The following is a 20,404-nucleotide window of genomic DNA, read 5'->3' as shown; positions in this document are numbered from 1 at the left end:
TTCAACATAATAAAGGCCATACACGAAGAATCTAGAGCTCACATTACACTCATGGTGAAAAACTGAGAGCTTTTTCTCCAAGGTCAGGAGCAAGACAAGGGTGTCCACTTTTATTCAACACAGTACTAGAAGTCCTAGCCACAGCAAGAAAAAGAAATAAACCCATATTGGTAAGGAAGAAGTTAAAATATAACTATTTGTAGGTGACATGATACTATACATGGAAAACCTTAAAGACTCCACTAAACTATTAGAATAAACAAATTCAGTAAAGTTGCAGGATACAAAATACACAGAAATCAGTTACATTTCTATACGCTAATAACGAAGTAGCAGAAAGATAAATTAAAAAGACAATTCCATTTACAATTGCACCAAACATAATAAAATACCCAAGAACAAACTTAAACCAAGGAAGCAAGAGAACCTATACTCTGAAAACTATAAAACACTGATGAAAGAAATTGAAGACTATACAAGCAAACGGAAAGATACTTGATGCTCATGGATTGGAAGAATACTGGTAAAATGCCTACTACACAAAGCAATCTACAGATTCAGTGTCATCTCTATCAAAATACCAACACCATTTTAAATAGAAGTAGAACAAATAATCTTAAAATTTGTATGGGACCACAAAAGACCTCAAAGAAATCTTGAGAAAGAACAAAGCTAGTTCAAATACCAGATTTCAAGATATACTACAAACCTGTAATAATCAAAACAATATGGCACTGGCACAAAAATAGACACAGATCAATGAAAAAGAATAGCCCAGAAATCAACCCACACTTCTATATCTGATCGATCTATGACAAAGGATGGAAGAATATAGAGAAAAAGACACACTCTCTTCAATAAATGGTGTTGGAAAACCTGGACCACTTTCTTCCCATATACAAAAACAAATTCAAAATGGATTAAAGACCTAAATGTAAGACCTGTAACCATAAAATGCCAGAAGAGAACATAGGCAGTAATTTCTCTGACAATGGCCACAGCAACATTTTTCTGAATATGTCTCCTCATGCAAGGGAAACAAAAGCAAAAATAAATTACCGGGACCACAGCAAACCAAAAAGCTTTTGCACAGTGAAGAAAGCCATCAACAAAACTAAAAGACAATCTACTGAATGAGAGAAAATATTTGCAAATGACATATCCGATAAAAGGTTAGTATCCAAGATATATAAAGAACTTATACAACTCAAAATCAAAAAACAACAATCATCCAATTAAAAATGGGCAGAAGACCTGAATAGACATTTTCCCAAATAATACCTACAAACAGCCAACAGACACAATGAAAGATGCTCACCATCACTAATCATTAGGGAAATGCAAATCAAAACCACAGTGAGATATCACCTCACACCTATAAGAATTGCTAGAATCAAAAACACAAGAAACAAATGTTGGTAAGGATGTGGAGAAAATGGAACCCTTGAACACTGCTGGCAGCAATACAAACTGATGCAGCCACTGTGGAAGACAATACGGAGGTTCCTCAAAAAATTCAAAACAGAACTACCACATGATCCTGTAATTCCCCTACCCAGTACTTACCCCCCCCCAAAAAACAAAAACACTAATTTGAAAAGATATATGTACCACTACATTTATAGCCAAGTTATGGTAGCATCCCAAGTGTCCACTGATATGCCATTGGGGTATATATACACAATGCAGTATTACTCAGCCATAAAAAAGAATGAGATCTTGTTATTTGCAACAATACGAATGGGCAGAAGGTATTATGCTAAGTGAAATAAGTCAGACAAAGACAATACCATAGGATTTCACTTATATGTAGAATCTAAGAAACAAAACAAGGAATAAACATAAAGCAGAAACTGACCCACAAATACAGAAAACAAACCAATGTTTGCCAGAGGGGAGGGAGGTGGGGGGATGGGTAAAACGGATGAAGGGAAGTGGGAGTATAGGCTTACAGGTACAGAATGAATGAGTCATGTGGTGAGAGGTACAGCACGGGGAATATATAGTCAGTGGTACTGTAACAGCACTGCACGGTGACGGATGGTAGCTACACTTGTAGTGGGCAGCACAGTGTGCAGACTTATGGAATCACTATGTTGTACACCTGACACTAACGTAACACTACTTCAATTAGAAAAACAGTGAACTCACCAATATCTTTACAACAATTATCACACATTCTGTTGCATGCTTCTGAATTCCACACTTCATCAAAATGTTGAGCTATCAATACACGGCGACACCTGCACACACATTTAGAGATACAAATTATCAAATGACCTAAGAAGTTTTAAGAATCCCTATTTCAAAACACAGAGTTATACATTATATTAGTTTCCTAATGCTGTCATAACATTACCACAAGCTTAGTGGCTTAAAACAACACAAATTTATTATCTTAAATTTCTATAGAAGTCTGATATGGGTCTCTCTGGCTTAAAATCAAGGTGTCATCAGGGAGGGATTTCTTCTGGAGGCTCTAAAGCAGAATCTGTTTCCTTGTCCTTTCCAGTTTCTAGAGAATGCGTGAATTCCTTGGCTCATGCCTCCCTCTCCTCCATCTTCAAAGCCAACGAGTATCATTCTGACCTTCCCTGCTTCCTTCCACATTTAAGGACCCTTGTGATTATACTGAACCCATCCAAACAACCGAGGGTTATACCCTAGTCTCTGGGAGACTGTTCTTCTGCCTACCACATATAATTTTTTCCATATGTATTTGATAAATACTTCTTTTAGAAGTTGTCTAAGATTCTCTTTGAGATTCAATACTGTGCAAAAATTAAGAGAATTTCCCTGATAGCAAAGCAGTTTCTTGTATTTGACTCTAAACCCCAAAATATGCTTCTTGGGAGTCTATCGGATATCTAAGGAAATTTTCACTTTATTTCTTTAACTAGATTGTTGCACCACCTATAGGAAAGAAATGACATTTTCTGTCACAGTCCAATAACTGCTTATAAGTTCAAAATTTTTGAGTCCTTTTTAGGATGGGCAATAAGAGTATAAAAATGACTAATACTAAAAAGCCATCAGGGAACTATATGGTCTAACTAAAACCACCCTAAATAGATTTAAATTTATTTCTTAAGGAGAAAGTTAACCCTGCTCTCAACTATTTCATCAGCTCATCAGCTGGTGAGATGGTACCTGTTACCGAGCTCAGCTCTCAAAATGCCTATCATATATACCTTTTCAAAATTAGTAAAGCATGTAGCTATATTCCAGAGCCAGAGAAAAAAAGGCTTGGACTCATTTGTATCAAAACTTTCAATAAAAGGGGGATGGATGAAATAAGATGAAGGGGATTAAGAGGTACAATCTTCCAGTTATAAAATAAAGTGACCAGGGGATGTAATACACAGCCGAGGGAATATAGTCCTTAATATTGTAACAACTCTGTAGGGTGACAGAGGGTCACTAGACCTACTGTGGTGACCATTTCGTAATGTATATGAATACTGATTCACTATGTTGTATACCTGAAACTAATACAATATTGTATGTCAGTTATTCTTTAATTAAAATCAGCATCTCAATATGCTTGTTTTACTTTAAAAACAAAACAATAAAAAATAGTTTTGGAGGATTATCAGGGAGAGACAGAGAATCTCTCTTCTTGAATTAAGGCAGATCCTGAGGATTCATGTAGTGACATTTGCTTTTACAGGTTTGTACTTGATATTCTACCAGTGTATTTACTTACTGAGCAAATACTCAAAGTAATTTCATATAGTGCTTATGTTTAAATGACAAGTTATAAAAAGGTATGTGGCTTACTTGCTTATGTTTTGACAGTATAACACCATCTCATAAAGCTTCTGTTGTCCCACATTTTCCATCACCACCATTGAACTTATTCTGAATATATCTCCAAAGCCATAATACAAAACACAGTCTGCTTTCATGTCATCTCGACCTACAGTGTGAGAAATCTTGAAATTGTATTACTTGAAAATTTCAAAATATGCAAAAATAATATGTATAAAATCAGCTGACCATGCTTCACAGTGTACATATATCACATCTAGAAATTTCAGAGAAATGAAAATTTTTAACAGCTGCCCTCAAATTATAAAAAGAAAAAAAATGACTAAAGACTTATCAACAATCAGCTTTATAACTTGAAAAAATATGTGCATAATCTAGTTACTGAAGTTATAAACTTGAAACCACTAATTAAAAATTTAGAAGGCAAAGATGGACATCAAATGATCTTAGCAAACATAGGAAACAATTCATAACACTCCCATACAAGTAAGATAAGCACTTAAGCACATAGGTACAATTAAGTATAAAACTGCAAAAAAAATAAAAACTAAAAATTAAAAAAACTACAAAAATGACTTCATTGTTCTAAAATACTAGCTAATAAAGAAGATTTTTTAAAAAAATATTTATTTATTTGAGAGAGAGAATGAGAGAGAGAGAGCACGAGAGGGAAGAGGGTCAGAGGGAGAAGCAGACTGCCCACTGAGCAGGAAGCCCGATGTGGGACTCAATCCCGGGACTCCAGGATCATGACCTGAGCCGAAAGCAGTCATTTAACCAACTGAGCCACCCAGGCGCCCCGCTAATAAAGAAGATTAAAAATACAGAATCACAATCACTTCTCGGCCTTTTGGCTAAGATCAAGTGTAAAAATACAGAATCATTAAACATCATCTATAGTGTGTTTTTTTAGAAAAGCTTTGTTAAAATTTACTTCTGGATAAGAGTTGTACATACCTGCACGTCCACTCTCTTGGTAATAATTTTCAATAGATTTACTCATTGAATGATGGATAACAAACCTCACATCTGGTTTATCAATTCCCATACCAAATGCAACTGTGGCCACTACTACCTAAAACGTTTTAACATTTTATGTTAATTAAATCAAGTTAAAATATTTTTAAATGTTAACTAGGACTCTATTGAAGATATATACTTAACCTGAATTTCATTGGCTGACCATCTTTGATGAATATTGGTCTTATCTTCCGGTTCCATATTGGCATGGTACGCTCCTGCTTGAATTCCCAGTTTCTGCAAACTAACTGTAACTTGCTCAGAATCTTTCTGAGAAAAGCAATATATAATTCCTGTAGTAAAATATGTTCAATTGTTAGATATATAATATTTTTAACACACATTCAAGATATTGATTAATATAATGCATGGTAGAAAAAATTCCAAGGTCCTGACACATAATGGCTTTCTCATATAATTCAAGATTTGATCAGCAGCTTGCTCTAAAACACAAATAAGCCCTGGGCCACCAGTCTTGGTTCCCATTACCTCTTTTTTCTCTCGAGTATGATGTGAAAAGTTTCATGTGCAAGTGACTGGGGACCTGCACTGAACACAGGTAACAGATTTCTCTATTTGCAGGGCTGGCCAGAACTTCTCATGTGCTGACTGATAAACCCTGTGAAGCTCCAGGAGGGATAAAGAGCTGCAGTCTTTCTCAAATTTGACCCTGGAGCTCCTTTCACCCAGGGCACCATTAATATCTCCTGAAAAGCTGTAGAACAGCTTTGAAATGCTCACTTTTACACAAACTCTGTGCTTCAGTAACACCTGTCTATGCATTAATCCTGGAACATATAGACAAACACTCTCAACTCCATCTACAGTTAACTCATTCAACATGTACTATTTATTCCTTAATGTGTCCTTTGCTATAAAGGACTGTATATTACATCCCTTCAGAAAATCACTGCTTAACCTTCTATCTTATACACAGTAGATACTTACTAAATATGTATATACATATGCATTATATCATTAGGTCCACTGTTTAAAGCAATTAGGTGCAAATAAACAAAAATAAAGTTTTATGACTCATAATCTGTCCCATGAGCAATGACACACCCAATTTCTAAGATCACCAAGCAAATGAATTTTATCATACCATTTTCAAGTATCTTCTGCCATGCACTAATATTTTTGGTTGCTAATCATTTATCAGTAGATCAGTGTAATATTAATTACTTTTCAAAAGTTCTCTCTCAGTCTTCAAAGTTGGTTTGTTTTTGTATTACCTGATTGCCCTTTGTATCTCCCATTAATGAGATTTACAATATCCTCGATAAAATCCTCGGTGTTGGAGGGCTTCTGCCGAACCTAAGAAAAAGCTAACTTATTACAGAGTAAATTAATGAGCACCATCCATGTAGCTGTTTACTTACAACTTTCAGGGTACCATGCTTTTATGGGCACAGTGCTTTTTCTCTTATTCTTATATTCACCTTCCTGACTCTTCTTGATTCTTGGTTTTGAATTTACCGGGGAAGAAGAGGCACAGAAGCAGCAAACAATTTGTAAAGATGGAGACCTTTTTATTTTCTGGGTCTTTTTTGTTTTTTAAGTAGGCTCCATGTCCAGTGTGGAGTCCAACGTGGGGCTTGAACTCACAACCGAAATCAAGAGCTAAGCTGTGATCAAGAGTTCAATGCTTAATTGACTGAGCCACCCAGGTGCCCGTATTTTCTGATGCTACTTTCATAAAAACATAAACCATGGCATAAATAATTTCAGTGAAAACTCAGAAAAATATTATCTATTCTTTTAAAAGGATTAGAAAGGGAAAAAAACAGCTGTTAAGCTATATAATCTAAATGGAGTATCAGCAAATCTTTAATGGCATAGTAATGTATTATTTTGTAAGTAACTTCAAGAAATGTCATTAGGGTCCTTGGTATCAATCTATGCCTTCCCTCCATCCCTGCACAAGAACATGCAACAATTTCACAAGGTGATGTCTTTTATTTAACCCAGCAAAGGATTTATGCAGCAACAGAGATACACGAAGAAAGCATTAATTACTGATCTGCTTATAATTGCCTCCTGATTTTAAAAACTTTTAAACAGAGTTAATTGTTACTCACGTAAAGAAACATAATGAAAAGGTAACCTCCACTGCAATCCTTCACAAAAGTAATAAAGTGACACAAAAGTTACCTCATAATAAAGATTCGGCCGATTAAAAGAAGCTGTGAAAGTAAAACACTTCTCCACACACAGTATTTTCTGGGCATCCTTCAGAACATGGCTTGTCGCAGTTGCAGTCAGCCCTATTAGTGCGGTGTTAGGGAACTGCCGCTTCAAGATACCAAGTGCCTTGTAATCTGGAAAAGAGAAAACACCAAGTGGCCCACTTCCTATCCTTAAGGAGTAAATGACATCTTACCATAACGCAGTTAAGCAATGGTTGCTGGATTTTCTTTCCCCAGCTCGAGATATCTAATCTGCAGTTGGCTGCCTGGCCTTTTGGAGTAGGCAGGCCACTTCTAACTGGTTCTTCAGAAACACTGTTCTGGCCCGTAGGCAAACTCGCTGTTGAAGAGAGGGAATACTAAAACTAATACTATTTCCAGTAAGCTGTGTGCTGGTCTGCACCCTCTGACCAGTGACTTCAAGAGGCAGTGGCAGTGGCCATAGCATGTGGAATCTCTTACCACTGACAAGAGGTAAGGTATCCCTGCTACCACCACTATCTTCCAAGTGTGGCAAAATCAGACCAGAAAGCTTTTGGTGAATGCGCTGGTTTTGACAGAACTTATTTCTGGGAAACCATTCTGGGCTCGTGTTTGTCATGAACGTTTCCATCACTAGACAAGTTGTCCTTAAGTACCTGAACTAATTGGAGAAAGTGGAAAGGAACTGTGGTCGAAACTGCTAAATGCAAAGCTAGAGGACTACTATGAAAACAGAGAAGGTTGTGGTTGGGGAAGTCGTGAAGGTAACATTTGAGTTGGGTCTTGAAGGACATGAGAAACTCACTAGGAAGGGCAGAAGAAACCACCAGGCAGAGACAAAGCACATACATTGCAAAGACGCCGGCATGAAATGACCTGTCATAGTCAGACAACAGCCAGCAGGTCCGTCGGGCTAACTCACAGGGTGTCGAGCTGGGTGCATCTACTGTCAACTCTAGGAAGCTGGGAACCACGTTCCCTGTATGGCTCCAGGTGAGAGCTGGCCCAAAAGAGGACCTTGTGCAAGGTGGGGCAGGCAGAAGTGAACTACCAGCTACCATGACTCTCTGAAGATCTTTCCAGGCAGATGGGAAGAGGGATAGATGCACAGGTGCCCAGCCAGTTCTAGCTTGTCCTAGGTTTTTTTTGCACTTCTTCCCAACTATAGGCCTTGCCCACCAACAGGCCCCACTACATGCTTGGTAGCAGACCCACAGCGCTGACAGCTATTCAGAGATCTTACCAGAGACCTCTCATGAGCTTCCCCTTTGTGGCTCCCTCTGGCACTGGCCATGCCAGTTGGACTCCCCTACAAGCTCTAGTTGATCTCCCACACCAGTGCTTCAGGAAACCAGGGACTTTTCTCTGATCCTCCATCCTTTACATCCCCCGTCCTCATACCACTGTACAGGGTTTGCTTCCTAACATAAATCCCTCATCACCTGCCATTCACAGTAGAAACCCAAGAACTAGAACCCCATAGGTTCTGGTGACTATTGGGATATGGGCCCTGGGGAAGACGGAGTGGGGAGCAGGCGGAGGGAAGGGGAGGGAAAGAATCCAAGATTCATCCATTTGTGCCAAGCATGTCTCCAGGTACTGAAGATTAAGTGGTGAACAAAACAAGGATGTTACGTTAATGGAAGTATAATTCAAGCAAAGAAACCAAACAAAACAGAGTAAATCAGTAAGTATGTTATTATCAGAGAGTGAGAAGGACTCACAGTGGTAAGCCCAGTTTATCAGGAATATAAGGAGGGAGGAAGGAAGAATAGGAAATCGGGTAGAGACAAACAGGACAGACCACATATCGCCTTATGGACCCCAGTTAAGAATATGGAATTTATGGGGCGCCTGGGTGGCTCAGTTGGTTAGGCGTCTGCCTTCAGCTCAGGTCATGATCCCAGGGTCCTGGGATCGAGGCCCGCATCGAGCTCCCTGCTCAGCGGGAAGTCTGCTTCTCCCTCTCCCTCTGCTCCTGCACTCTCTCTCTCTCTAATACATAAATAAAATCTTAAAAAAAATATGGAATTTATTCTAAGTACAAAGAAGATCTGCCAGGTAGTTTAGGAAGGGAAGTACAGGGTTTGATTTATACATAGAAAAGACCACTTTGGTTACTGTGTGGGGAATGAACTATAAAAGAGTAAGACTGGAATCACAGACTAGTGATTGAGCCATTGTAGTAAGCCAGTGGAAAGGAACCCAAGTGGACCTAAGAGACCGCAGTACTGACAAAGAGAAGTGGACAAACTTGAGATTCGGTTCAGAGGTAGAGTTGACAGGACTTGGTGATGGACTGGATCTGCAGAGGTAGGATGAACCAAGCATGATGTGCCACTATTACATTATTTGTTCTCAGCTCCAACTCCACCCTTCTATAACCTGCTCTGCGGCGCTGGAGCGGGCAATCTGCACACTCCATATCTGCTTTGCCAGGTGGCCCTAGAAGGACAGAGTATGAGGCTGGGGGAGGAAGAAGGGTCTTGTTCCTTCCTTTTTGCTTCCTGTAGGCTTGCTTGTGTTCTCAAGAACATCACCCAGAAGGCTTCTTCATCCCTACAGCAGCACTGTGTCTTCATAGGAGCAGCTAAACAGTTGGCTATTTTTCCAAGGTTTGGAGAACCCGCTTCATCACAGGTCCCCCCACCCCCCGGCCTCCTCTAAGAGACACCAGCACCAGGGAGCTGTACCTCCTCAGAGGTCAGAGTTTCAGCTCCACAAAGACCCTCCTCTCAAGCTTATTACTTCCAACTTTGTCTTCCTGTTCAGCAAAAAGACAAGATGCACACTCTCACTACTCTTATTCAACATAGTACTGGAAGTCCTAGCCAGAGAAACTGGGCAAGAAAAATAAAAGACATCCAAATTGAAACAGAATAAGCTGAACTGTCACTATTTGCAGATGACATGCAATTATATATAGAAAATTTGTAGAAGACAAAATGAAAACACAAAAATCAGTTGTGTTTTTTTTTTTTTTAAAGATTATTTATTTGACAGAGAAAGAGAGTACAAGCAAGGGGAGTGGCAGAGGAGGAAGGAGAAGCAGGCTCTCCGCTGAGCAGGGAGACTGACGGGCTCAATCCCAGGACCCTGGGATCATGACCTGAGCCAAAGGCAGACACTTAACCAACTGAGCCACCCAGGTGCCCCTGTTGTGTTTCTATATACTAATAACAGACTATTAGAAAGAGAAATTAAGAAAACAATTCCATTTACAATTGCATCAAGAATAAAATGCCAAGGGATAAATGTAACCAAGGAAGTAAAGACCTATACACTTTTGAAAACTGTAAGACACTGATACAAGCAATTGAAAATAACACAAATAAATGGAAAGATATTCTGTGTCTATGAACTAGAAGATTTAGCACTGTTAAAATATCCATATACCCAGAGCAATCAACAGATTCAATGCAATCCCTATCAAGAGTCCAACGGCATTTTTCACAGAACTAGAAACAACAAACCTAAAATTTGTATGGAACCACAAAAGGACCCCAATAGCCTAGGCAATCCTAACAAAGAAGAACAAAGCTGGAAGCATCAAACTTCCTGATTTCAAACCATATCACAAAGTGATAGTAATCAAAATGGTATGGTATTAGCATTAAGACACAAACATGGATCAACAAAACAGAATAAAGAACCCAAAAATAAACCCATACATATACAGCCAATTAATTTATGACAAAGGCATCAAGAATATACAATGGAGAAGCAACAGACTCCTCGATAAATGGTATTGGGAAAACTAGAGAGCCACATGCAAAAGAAATGAAACTGAAACCTTATACCATATACAACTCAACTCAAAATGGATTAGCCTTGAACATAACACTTGGAACCATAACAGTACCAGAAAAAAAATAGGGAATAAGCTCCAGACACTGACTTGGCAATGATTTACTGGATCTGACATAAAAAAAGCAAAGGAAACAAAAGCAAAAATGTGTAAGTGGGACTACATAAAACTATAAAACGCTTTTGTACAGCAAAGGAAACCATCAACATAACAAAAAAGAAACCTATAGACTAGGAGAAAATATTTGCAACTATATGATAAAAGGTTAACATAAAAACTATACAAAGAACTCATTCAACTCAACAGCAGAAAAAAAACCCAAAAATCTGATTCAAAAATAGGCAGAGGATCTGGATAGACATTTTTCTAGAGAAGACATACAAATAGCCAAGAGGTACCTGAAAAGGTCTTCAGCATCACTAATCATCACGAAATGCAAATCAAAACCACAATGAAATATCACTTCACACTTGTTAGGATGGCTATCATCAAATAACAAAGCATGGGAGAAAAGAGAACCCTGGTGCACTGTTGGTACAGCCACTATGGTATTGTACAGCCACTATGGAAGACAATATCAGGGGCACCTGGGTGGCTCAGTCGGTGAACCATCTGACTCATGATTTCGGCTCAGGTCATGATCTCAGAGTCATGATATCAAGCCCCACGATGGGCTCTGCACTCAGCAGGGAGTCTGCTTCTCTCTGCCCCTCCCTCCACTACTGTAAGCATGTGTACTCTCTCTCTAAAATAAATAAATGTTTAAAAAAGGGGGAAAAAAAGTGTGGAGGTTCATCAAAAATTTAAAAATAAAATTACCATATGACCCAACAATTCCACTTCTGGGTATTGTATCCAAAGGAAACAAAACCACTATCTTGAAAAGATATCTACACCTCTATATTCACTGGAGCATTATGTATAATAGCCAACGCACGGAAACAATCTAAGCATGCACTGATACATGAATAAAGAAAATACGGTATGTATATATACATAGACACACAATGCAATACTATTTGGCCTTAAAAAATAAGGAAATTCTGCTACTTGCAACAACATGGATGAACCCTGAGAGCATTATGCTAAGTGATATAAGAGAAAGACAAACACTAATATGATATCACTTATATGTGGAATCTTTAAAAAAAAAACCACCTCAAAGATACAGAGAACACACTGGTGGTTGCCAGAGGTGAGGGATGGGGGTGGGCAAAATGGGTGAAGGGGGTCAAAAGGTACAAACTTTTAGTTATATAACTACTATCTTATACAACTAAGACTAATACAAGGTTGTATGTCAATTATATCTCAATTAAACATTTTTTAAAAATGGGTAGGAAGGGAAGAATGAAGGCGGGGAAATCGGAGGGGGAGATGAACCATGAGAGACGATGGACTCTGAGAAACAAACTGAGGGTTCTAGAGGGGAGGGGGGTGGGGGGATGGGTTAGCCTGGTGATGGGTATTAAAGAGGGCACGTTCTGCATGGAGCACTGGGTGTTATGCACAGACAATGAATCATGGAACACTACATCAAAAACTAATGATGTAATGTATGGTGACTAACATAACATAATAATAAAAAGAAGGAAAAAAATGGGTACACATTTCCAATAAACAATTAGGAACATAAATCTGCAGCTGAAGAGGAAGAGGACTAGATACGGGAACAACTGATGACAGGTGGCAGCTTATCTGCAGAGACAATGCAAGTGATGGTAACACACAAGCAAGGGTTCTCATCCGAAGCGATCAGACCACTGAGGCTGGAAATATACGGCAAAGGTGAGAAACCTGATATTTTCAGTAGCTGCAGACAACTCTTTGGAGTAGTCTGATTAACATGGTGGGGTCTCCAGTTGAAAGGACAGTATATATACTGCCTAAGGCATTTAAATCAAAACTTAAAAAAAAAAAACATAACTGTGCCCCCAATAATTCTGAAGGTAGAGAACTGTGTCCTCAGGCCACGAGTCCACCATGTCTGGGGAAGTGTAAGAAAAGGTGAGAACAGATCAGAACCGCAGGGAACACTAACATTCAGGGTGGCAGCAAAGGAAGGAGAACGAAGGCAGTGAGAACGCAGAGGAACCCTGTCAAAGCCTCTGTCACAGTAACCACAGTAACCACGGGAGCAAGGGGCAAGGAGAGAGGTGAACCAGGAAACGCTCCTCCTGCTCCAGAAGTTAATCGGGAAGAGGAATGCAGACCAGCCCCCTGGACTAAGCCAGTGAGGAGTGGGGGGCCACGGTCACCTGTGAGGCAGAAGTGACTCAGTGAATTCGGAAAGGAAGGAAGGTGAGAAACAGATGGTGAGTTCAGAGGATGAGGCGAAAGGAAGAGCAGAACCAGGACAACACCATAAAGGGGTGGGAAAGGTCGAAGCCTAGTTCAGTTTCTTTGTTTTTAGAGAGTCTTAAGATTCAGGAGAGACACCTGGGGGCTCAGTTGAGTGTCTGACTCTTGATTTTGTCTCAGGTCATGATCTCAGGTTGTGAGATGGAGCCCAGTGATGTGCTCCAGGCTCAGGGCAGAGTCGGCTTTTCCCTCTCCCTCTGCTCCTCCCCCTCCCCCTCGCTCACTCATTCTCTCCCTCTCTCAAGTTAAATAAATAAATAAAATCTTAAAAAAAAAAAAAAAGATGGGGTGCCTGCGTGGCTCAGTCAGTTAAGGGTCTGCCTTTGGCTCAGGTCATGATCCCAGGGTCCTGGGATCGAGCCCCCATCAGGCTCCCGGCTCAGCAGGAAGCCTGCTTCTCCCTTTGCCCCTCCCCCCACTTGTGTGCTCGCTCGCTCTCTCTCAGATAAATAAATCTTTTTAAAAAAATTTAAACATTTTAAAAAACGATGCAGGAGTGAAGACTTTGACAGAGCAAGATCTTAAGAAGGCAGGAGAGGATGAAGTGGGAGGAGTCATGGTAACCCTTACAAGAAATGGTCTCTTTTACCTTAAGAAGAGAAAACAAGCTTACTAATGTATGGAAGGAGAAAGAGGAGACCTCCAGACCTGCTGGCACCTATTTCCTGGGGACCAGGAGGCATCCACTAAGTAGAAGGAGGACCTAAAGGCACGAAAAGCTTGCTGGGAGAAATGCTTACAGGAGACGCATCAGGGACAAGTAAAACACAGCGGAGTCTGATTGAAATCGACCTGAGGTGGAAATGAATGCAGCTGTGCAATTTTTTCCTGGCAGCGTTTAGTACTGAAACAGCACAAATGGGGGAAGCAGAAGCCGGGAGCGGTCCAGCAACTCAGTCTGGCACAGAGCCTGAGGCAGGTAAAATGCCAGGCAAACCACGAGAAACAAGTGGCAACAGCAGAGTCTGGAAGGAGAGAGTGACCATCAGGTGGCATCTGGAGCTGTGGACAAATACACGGAGGGATTAAAGGGGACCCTAGGGGTCCATATGTGTGTGAAAGCAAGTTCAGAAAGAAATGAGGTTGAAATCATGAACAGGATTTCTTAAATTTAAGGTTGTTTTCCACAGAGCAAGTCCGGGTGATCTGCTTCCAGCTATGACTGCAGGATTAGGTTGGAGGAGTAAAGAACGGGGTTACTAAAATACCCCACAGCACTGTAACCCCGTGGTGGTAGTTGGGTATGTATCTGGAAATGGATGGCGGAGACCCTGACTGATGATTAAAGGAGACAGCTCCAAAGCAGATACGAATTCCTCAATGGATGCGAAGGAGAACCCGGTGTCAAACCTTTATGGCTAAAGGTGGGAGAGAATCATGTTGCTGAGAAACATGCATTTCAAAGGATAAAGGCAATCAGACTAAGTGCTACCCTGGAGGGGAATAAAGAGATTAAAGACTCTGTCTCTTGGTTCCCCTTATATTAAGGTAAGAGAAAATGAGTAATAACTGGCTAAGGAAATAATTTTAATGGAAGCAGGGATTTCCATCATGTAAGTAAGAAAATAGTCCCTAGGATCAAGGAGTGTTCTAGATACATCATACATACCAGGTCTGAAATCATGTCCCCAGTGGCTACAGCAATGAACTTCATCCACAGCAATCCGGGTAAATCTTCTGGCTTCATAGGCTTTCTCTAGTCTCGACATGAACATTTTGCTTTTTGCAATTTTCTCTGGGGTCACATAAATTAGCTTTAGCTTGGAGTTTTTATTTACCATTTCAGCATGAACCCATTTCACATGCTCCTATTGAAAGCAAAAACAGACACAATTATGGAACTAAGCTAGCAGACTGGGATACTAAGCAGTAAATGAAGATGCTCGTTACTCAAACTCAAAGTTACTCAAGCAACAGCCTTAGACTGTTTTAGCAGATGTTGAGTTCATTAAAACTGAGCCTATGTCCCAGTACTAAACTTCAGGGCAGTTGTAAATAGCATTTTACATGTTTACTTGTATCCAAAGGCTGATAAAAAGAATGATCTCATTTGACAAAAAAAAAAAAACAGAATAAAAAATAAAAATGAAAACACTCTGGGGCACCTGGGTGGCTCGGTGGGTTGGGTGTCCGACTCTTGATTTCAGCTCAGGTCATGATCTCAGGGTCATGGGATCAAGCCCCAGGTTGGCTCTGCGCACAGTGCCAAGTCTGCTTGTCCGTCTCTCTCCGCCCCTCCCCCCAACTCCTGCTCTATCAAATAAATAAATAAATAAAATCTTAAAAAAAAATCCCTGACTCTCCAGAACTTCTGGCAGAGTAAGTGGAGAAGCAAGGTTAAGAAAAGTTGTATTCACAGTCTATGAACCGCTAGTGAAAACAAACAGAAAACTGGACTTGACCTTGACCCATCCTTTCTCTTTTTTTTCTCTCCAATTTTTCAAACAGCAGTGATGTGCCATGAACCTCTAGTTATCTGCAACTTCTAGCTGCTTTCTATTATTATTACTCTCTTTTTCAGGATTAAGGACATACAGGAGTAGAAAGCAATGTTCTCCACATTCATTCTGTTGAATGAGACAGCAATTTGGACATGAGAGTTTAAATAAAACTAGAAATAGATGGGAAAAACTAAAGGAACCACGGCTACCTGGAGATATGGCTGACACCAGGTCTGGAAGGAAATATGCAAAATGAGCATGGAGTAACTTTTCATAAAAGCAAGCAAGGAGTCAAAAACTATGGGGTGAAGAAAAAAGAATCAGGAGCCAACCTGAAGAGGTGCTCACTGCCCAAACATAGGACTATTTCAGCATAATAAAGAATAGTATGGATTAAGATCTAACAAATATGTTCAATGTCCATAAATTTATAATGATACTTAAAAAAAAACAAATTGAACATCACAAGGAGATAATCAGAAAACCAAAATGTAGTGAACTACAAGACAAAGACCCTGATTTAATTTAAATTTGCATGGGGAAAAAACAAGAAATAAGGGGAACCTACAGAAAAACCAACAAAATACAACATACTCCATCAATCTATTCTGGAACACGATTTAAAAAAAAAATTTTGGATGAGAATATTTTTACTTGATGATGTTAATGAATCAACACTAAATGTTTTAGGTGTGATGATGTCATTGTAATTATATCTTTCTCATACATACTGAAGGAGTTACAACTGAAATGATATAATGTCTGGGAAAGAAAGAAAAGAAAGGAAAGAAAGGAAAAGGAAAAGAAAGAAAAAGAAAGAAAGAAAGGAAAGAGAGAGAGAGAGAAAGAAAGAAAGAGAGAGAGAGAGAAAGAAAGAAAGAGAGAAGGAAAGGAAAGGAAAGAAGAAGGAAAGGAAAGGAAAAGGAAAAGTAAAAGGAAAAGGAAAGGAAGAAACCAATCAAGGGGGGGGTAAACTCCAGGTGCACAAATGGAAAAAAAACTGGTCATATGCTGATAACTGTTAAAGGTGGCTAATGGGTACTTGGCAGTTGTATTATGATTCTACTTTTCTATCTTTTGAAAATTTTAGTAACATCCTTTGTAAAAAAGAATAGGTGAGAAATGCTTATTCAAAAGATGAAGAGTCCATTCCAAAACAGACGAAATTCCACAGGGAAAGGGTACCTTGCTAGTAATGCACCATCTGTATTTAATTATATTCCATAATTAGAAATTCTTACCATTTTCTAACAGAAAATATAAAACAGGTCAGCTAATGTTTGCTGTAAAGTGCCAGGTAGTAAATATTAGGTTTTGTGGGCCATACAATAACACAACTACTCTGCCATTATTGTGTGAAACAGTGGTAGATAACGTATAAATGAATAAGCATGGTTGTGTTCCAATAAAACTTTATGGACACTGAAATCTAAATTTCACATAATTTTCACACTTCACAAAGTACTCTCATTCATTTTTTTAAACATTCAAAAATATAAAAATCAAGAGCTGCCTTGGTGGCTCAGTTGGTTGAGTGTCTGACTCTTAGTTTTAGCTCAGATCGTGATCTCAGGATTGTGGGATCGAGCCCCATGTCAGGTTCCACAATCAGTGGGGAGCGTGCTCCCCATCTCCTCCCTCTGCTCCTCCGCCCGCACCCGCGTGCACTTTCTCTCTCTGAAATAAATAAATCTTTAAAGTGTATATATACTTTTATAAATACCAAGCAGCAAAGACTAGAAAGGAACAGAGAACACCACCAGAACCACCGACTTTACAGGTAACACAATGGCACTAAATTCTTATCTTTCAATAATCACTCTGAATGTAAATAGACTAATTGCTCCAATCAAAAGACACAGGGTATCAGAAAGGATAAAACAAGACCCATCTATACACTGCCTACAAGAGGCTCATTTTAGACCTAAAGACACCTGCCTATTGAAAGAGAGGGAATGGAGAAACGCCTAACATACTAATGGACGTCAAAAGAAAGCCAGATTAGCCATACTTATACCAGACAAACTAGATTTTAAACCAAAGACTGTAACAAGAGATGAATAAGGGCACTAATATCATAATTAAGGAGTCTATCAATCAAGAAGATCTAACCATTATAAATATGCCCCCAACTTGGGAGCACCCAAATATATGGATCAATTAATAACAAACATAAAGAAATTCATTGACAATAATACAATAACAGTAGAGGACACTAACAGCAAAAGACAGATCATCTAAGCAGAAAATCAACAAGGAAATAATGGCTTTGAATGACACACAGGACCAGATGGACGTAACAGATATATTCAGAACACTTCATCCTAAAGCAGCAGAATACACATTCTTTTCGAGTGCACATGGAACATTCTCCAGAAAAGACCACATACTGGGTCAAAATCAGCCCTCAACAAGTACAAAAAGACTGAGATTATACAATGCAGATTTTCAGATCACAGCACTCTGCAACTTGAAGTCAACAACAAGAAAAAATTTGGAAAGACCACAAATACATGGAAGTTAAAGAACATCTTACTAGAGAATGAATTGTTCAACCAGAAAATTTAAGACGAAATTAAAAAGTACATGGAAGCAAATGAAAATGAAAACATGACAAACAGAACAGTTCAATGAAATCAAGAGCCAGTTCTTTGAAAGAATTAATAAAACTGATAAACCCCTAGCCAGACTTATCAAAAAGAGAAAGGGCCAAAAATAAAATCACGAATGAAAGAGGAGAGATCACAACTAATACCACAGAGACACAATTAGAATTTATGAAAAATTATAGGCCAACAAACTGGGCAATCTGGAAGAAATGCACAAATTCCTAGAAACATACAAACTATGAAAGCTAAGACAGGAAGAAACAGAAAATTTGAACAGATCCATAACCAGCAAAGAAACTGAATCAGTAATCAAATATTTCCCAACAAACAAAAGTCTAAGGCCAGATGGCTTCCCAAGGGAATTCTACCAGACATTTAAAGAAAAGTTAGTACCTATTCTTCTCATATTATTCCAAAAACAGAAATGAAGGAAAACTTCCAAACTCATTCTACAAGGCTGGTATGACCTTGATTCCAAAACCAAAGATCCCACTAAAAAGGAGAATTACAGACCAACATCCCTAAACAAGGATGCAAAAATTCTCAACAAGATACTAGCAATTGAATCCAATGGTGCATTAAAAGAATTATTCACCATGATCAAGTAGGATTTATTCCTGGGTTGCAGGGGTGGTTCAATATTTGCAAATCAATCAACATGATACACCACATTAATAGAAGAAAGTCTAAGAACCATATCATCCTCTCAATAGATACAGAAAAAACACTTGACAAAATATAGCATCCATTCTTGATAAAAACCCTCAACGAAGATGGGATAGATGGAACATACCTCATTATCATAAAGGCCATATAAGAAAGACCCACAACTAATATCCTCAGCGGGGAAAAGCTGAGAGCTTTCCCCTACAGTCAGGATCAATATAGGGATATCCACTCTCAGCATTACTATTTAGCATAGTAAGGGAAGTCCCAGCCTCAGCAATCAGGCAAGAAAAAGAAATAAAAGGCATCCAAATTGGCAAGGAAGAAGTCAAACTTTTACTATGTGCAAACGACATGATACTCTATGTAGAAAACCCAAAAGACTCCACCAAAAAATTGCTAGAACTAATACATGAATTCAGCAAAGTCACAGGATATAAAAGCAATGTAGAGAAATCCGTTCCATTTCCATACACCAATAATGAAACAACAGAAAAAGAAATCAAGGAATCAATCCCATTTACAATTGCACCAAAAACCATAAGATACCTAGGAATAAACCTAACCAAAGAGGTAAAGGATCTGTACTCTAAAAACTTTGTAAGACTTATAAAAGAAATTGAAGAGGACACAAAGAAATGGAAAAACATTCCATGTTCATGGATTGGAAGAAAATTGTTAAAATGTCTATACCACCCTGCCCAAAGCAATCTACATATTTAATGCAATCCTTACCAAAATACCACCAGCACTTTTCCCAGAGCTAGAACAATCTTAAAATTTGTATGGAACCACAAAAAAACCCAAAGAGCTAACCAACCCTGCAAAAGAAAACCAAAGCTGGAGGCATCATGATTCCAGATTTCAAGTTATATTACAAAGCTGTAGTCATCAAGACAGAATGGTACTGGCACAAAAAAAAGACACACAGATCAATGAAACAGAACAGAAAATCCAGAAATGGACTCACAGATCTATGGTCAACTAATCTTCGACAAAGCAGGAAAGAATATGCAATGGAGAAAAGACAGTCTCTTCAACAAATGGTGTTGGGAAAACTGGACAGCAACATGCAGAAGAATGAAACTGGACCACTTCCTTACACCATACACAAAATTAAATTCAAAAGGGATGAAGAACCTAACTGTGAGTAGGAAACCATCAAAATCCTAGAGGAGAACATAGGCAGCAATGTCTTTGATATCAGCCTAGCAACTTCTTCCTAGACACATCACCACAGGCAAGGGAAACAAAAGGAAAAATGAACTATTGGGACTTCATCAGGATAAAAAGCTTCTGCAGAGCAAAAGAAACAATCAACAAAACTAAAAGGCAGCCTACAGAATAGGAGATGATATCTGCAAATGATATATCTGATAAAGGGTTAGTATCCAAAATTTATAAAGAACTTACCAAGCTCAATACCCAAAAATCTGGTTAAGAAATGGGCAGTAGACATGAACAGACATTTTTTCAAAGAAGACATCCAGATGGCTAACAGACACATGGAAAGATGCTCAACATCACTCAACATCAGGGAAATACAAATCAAAACCA

General features: G+C 38.9%; 1 protein-coding gene and 1 pseudogene across 2 annotated transcripts in view; both read right to left on the bottom strand.

Annotated features, from left to right (window-relative positions):
- RECQL (RecQ like helicase) overlaps nucleotides 1–20,404 on the bottom strand; it is a 54,011-nt gene that overhangs the window by 6,914 nt on the left and 26,693 nt on the right. For both annotated transcript variants that reach the window (XM_025879715.2, XM_073877874.1), the window contains 7 exons: nucleotides 14,741–14,939; nucleotides 6,946–7,112; nucleotides 6,027–6,108; nucleotides 4,936–5,084; nucleotides 4,729–4,846; nucleotides 3,781–3,919; nucleotides 2,152–2,243 (listed from right to left, as the gene is read on the bottom strand). In XM_025879715.2, coding sequence (XP_025735500.1) covers nucleotides 2,152–2,243; nucleotides 3,781–3,919; nucleotides 4,729–4,846; nucleotides 4,936–5,084; nucleotides 6,027–6,108; nucleotides 6,946–7,112; nucleotides 14,741–14,939 — 946 coding nt within the window. The remainder of the gene's footprint in view (nucleotides 1–2,151; nucleotides 2,244–3,780; nucleotides 3,920–4,728; nucleotides 4,847–4,935; nucleotides 5,085–6,026; nucleotides 6,109–6,945; nucleotides 7,113–14,740; nucleotides 14,940–20,404) is intronic.
- The window catches only part of LOC112830060 (cationic amino acid transporter 3 pseudogene), a 110,038-nt pseudogene that overhangs the window by 62,975 nt on the left and 26,659 nt on the right, over nucleotides 1–20,404 (bottom strand).

Source organism: Callorhinus ursinus, unplaced genomic scaffold (assembly GCF_003265705.2).
Source record: "Callorhinus ursinus isolate GAN/ISIS: 27379988/994484 unplaced genomic scaffold, GSC_fseal_2.0 scaffold27, whole genome shotgun sequence".
In the NCBI taxonomy this organism is placed as follows: Eukaryota; Metazoa; Chordata; class Mammalia; order Carnivora; family Otariidae; genus Callorhinus; species Callorhinus ursinus.
Note: the sequence above shows the minus strand (reverse complement) of the source record. Positions and strands in the feature narration are given on the sequence as shown.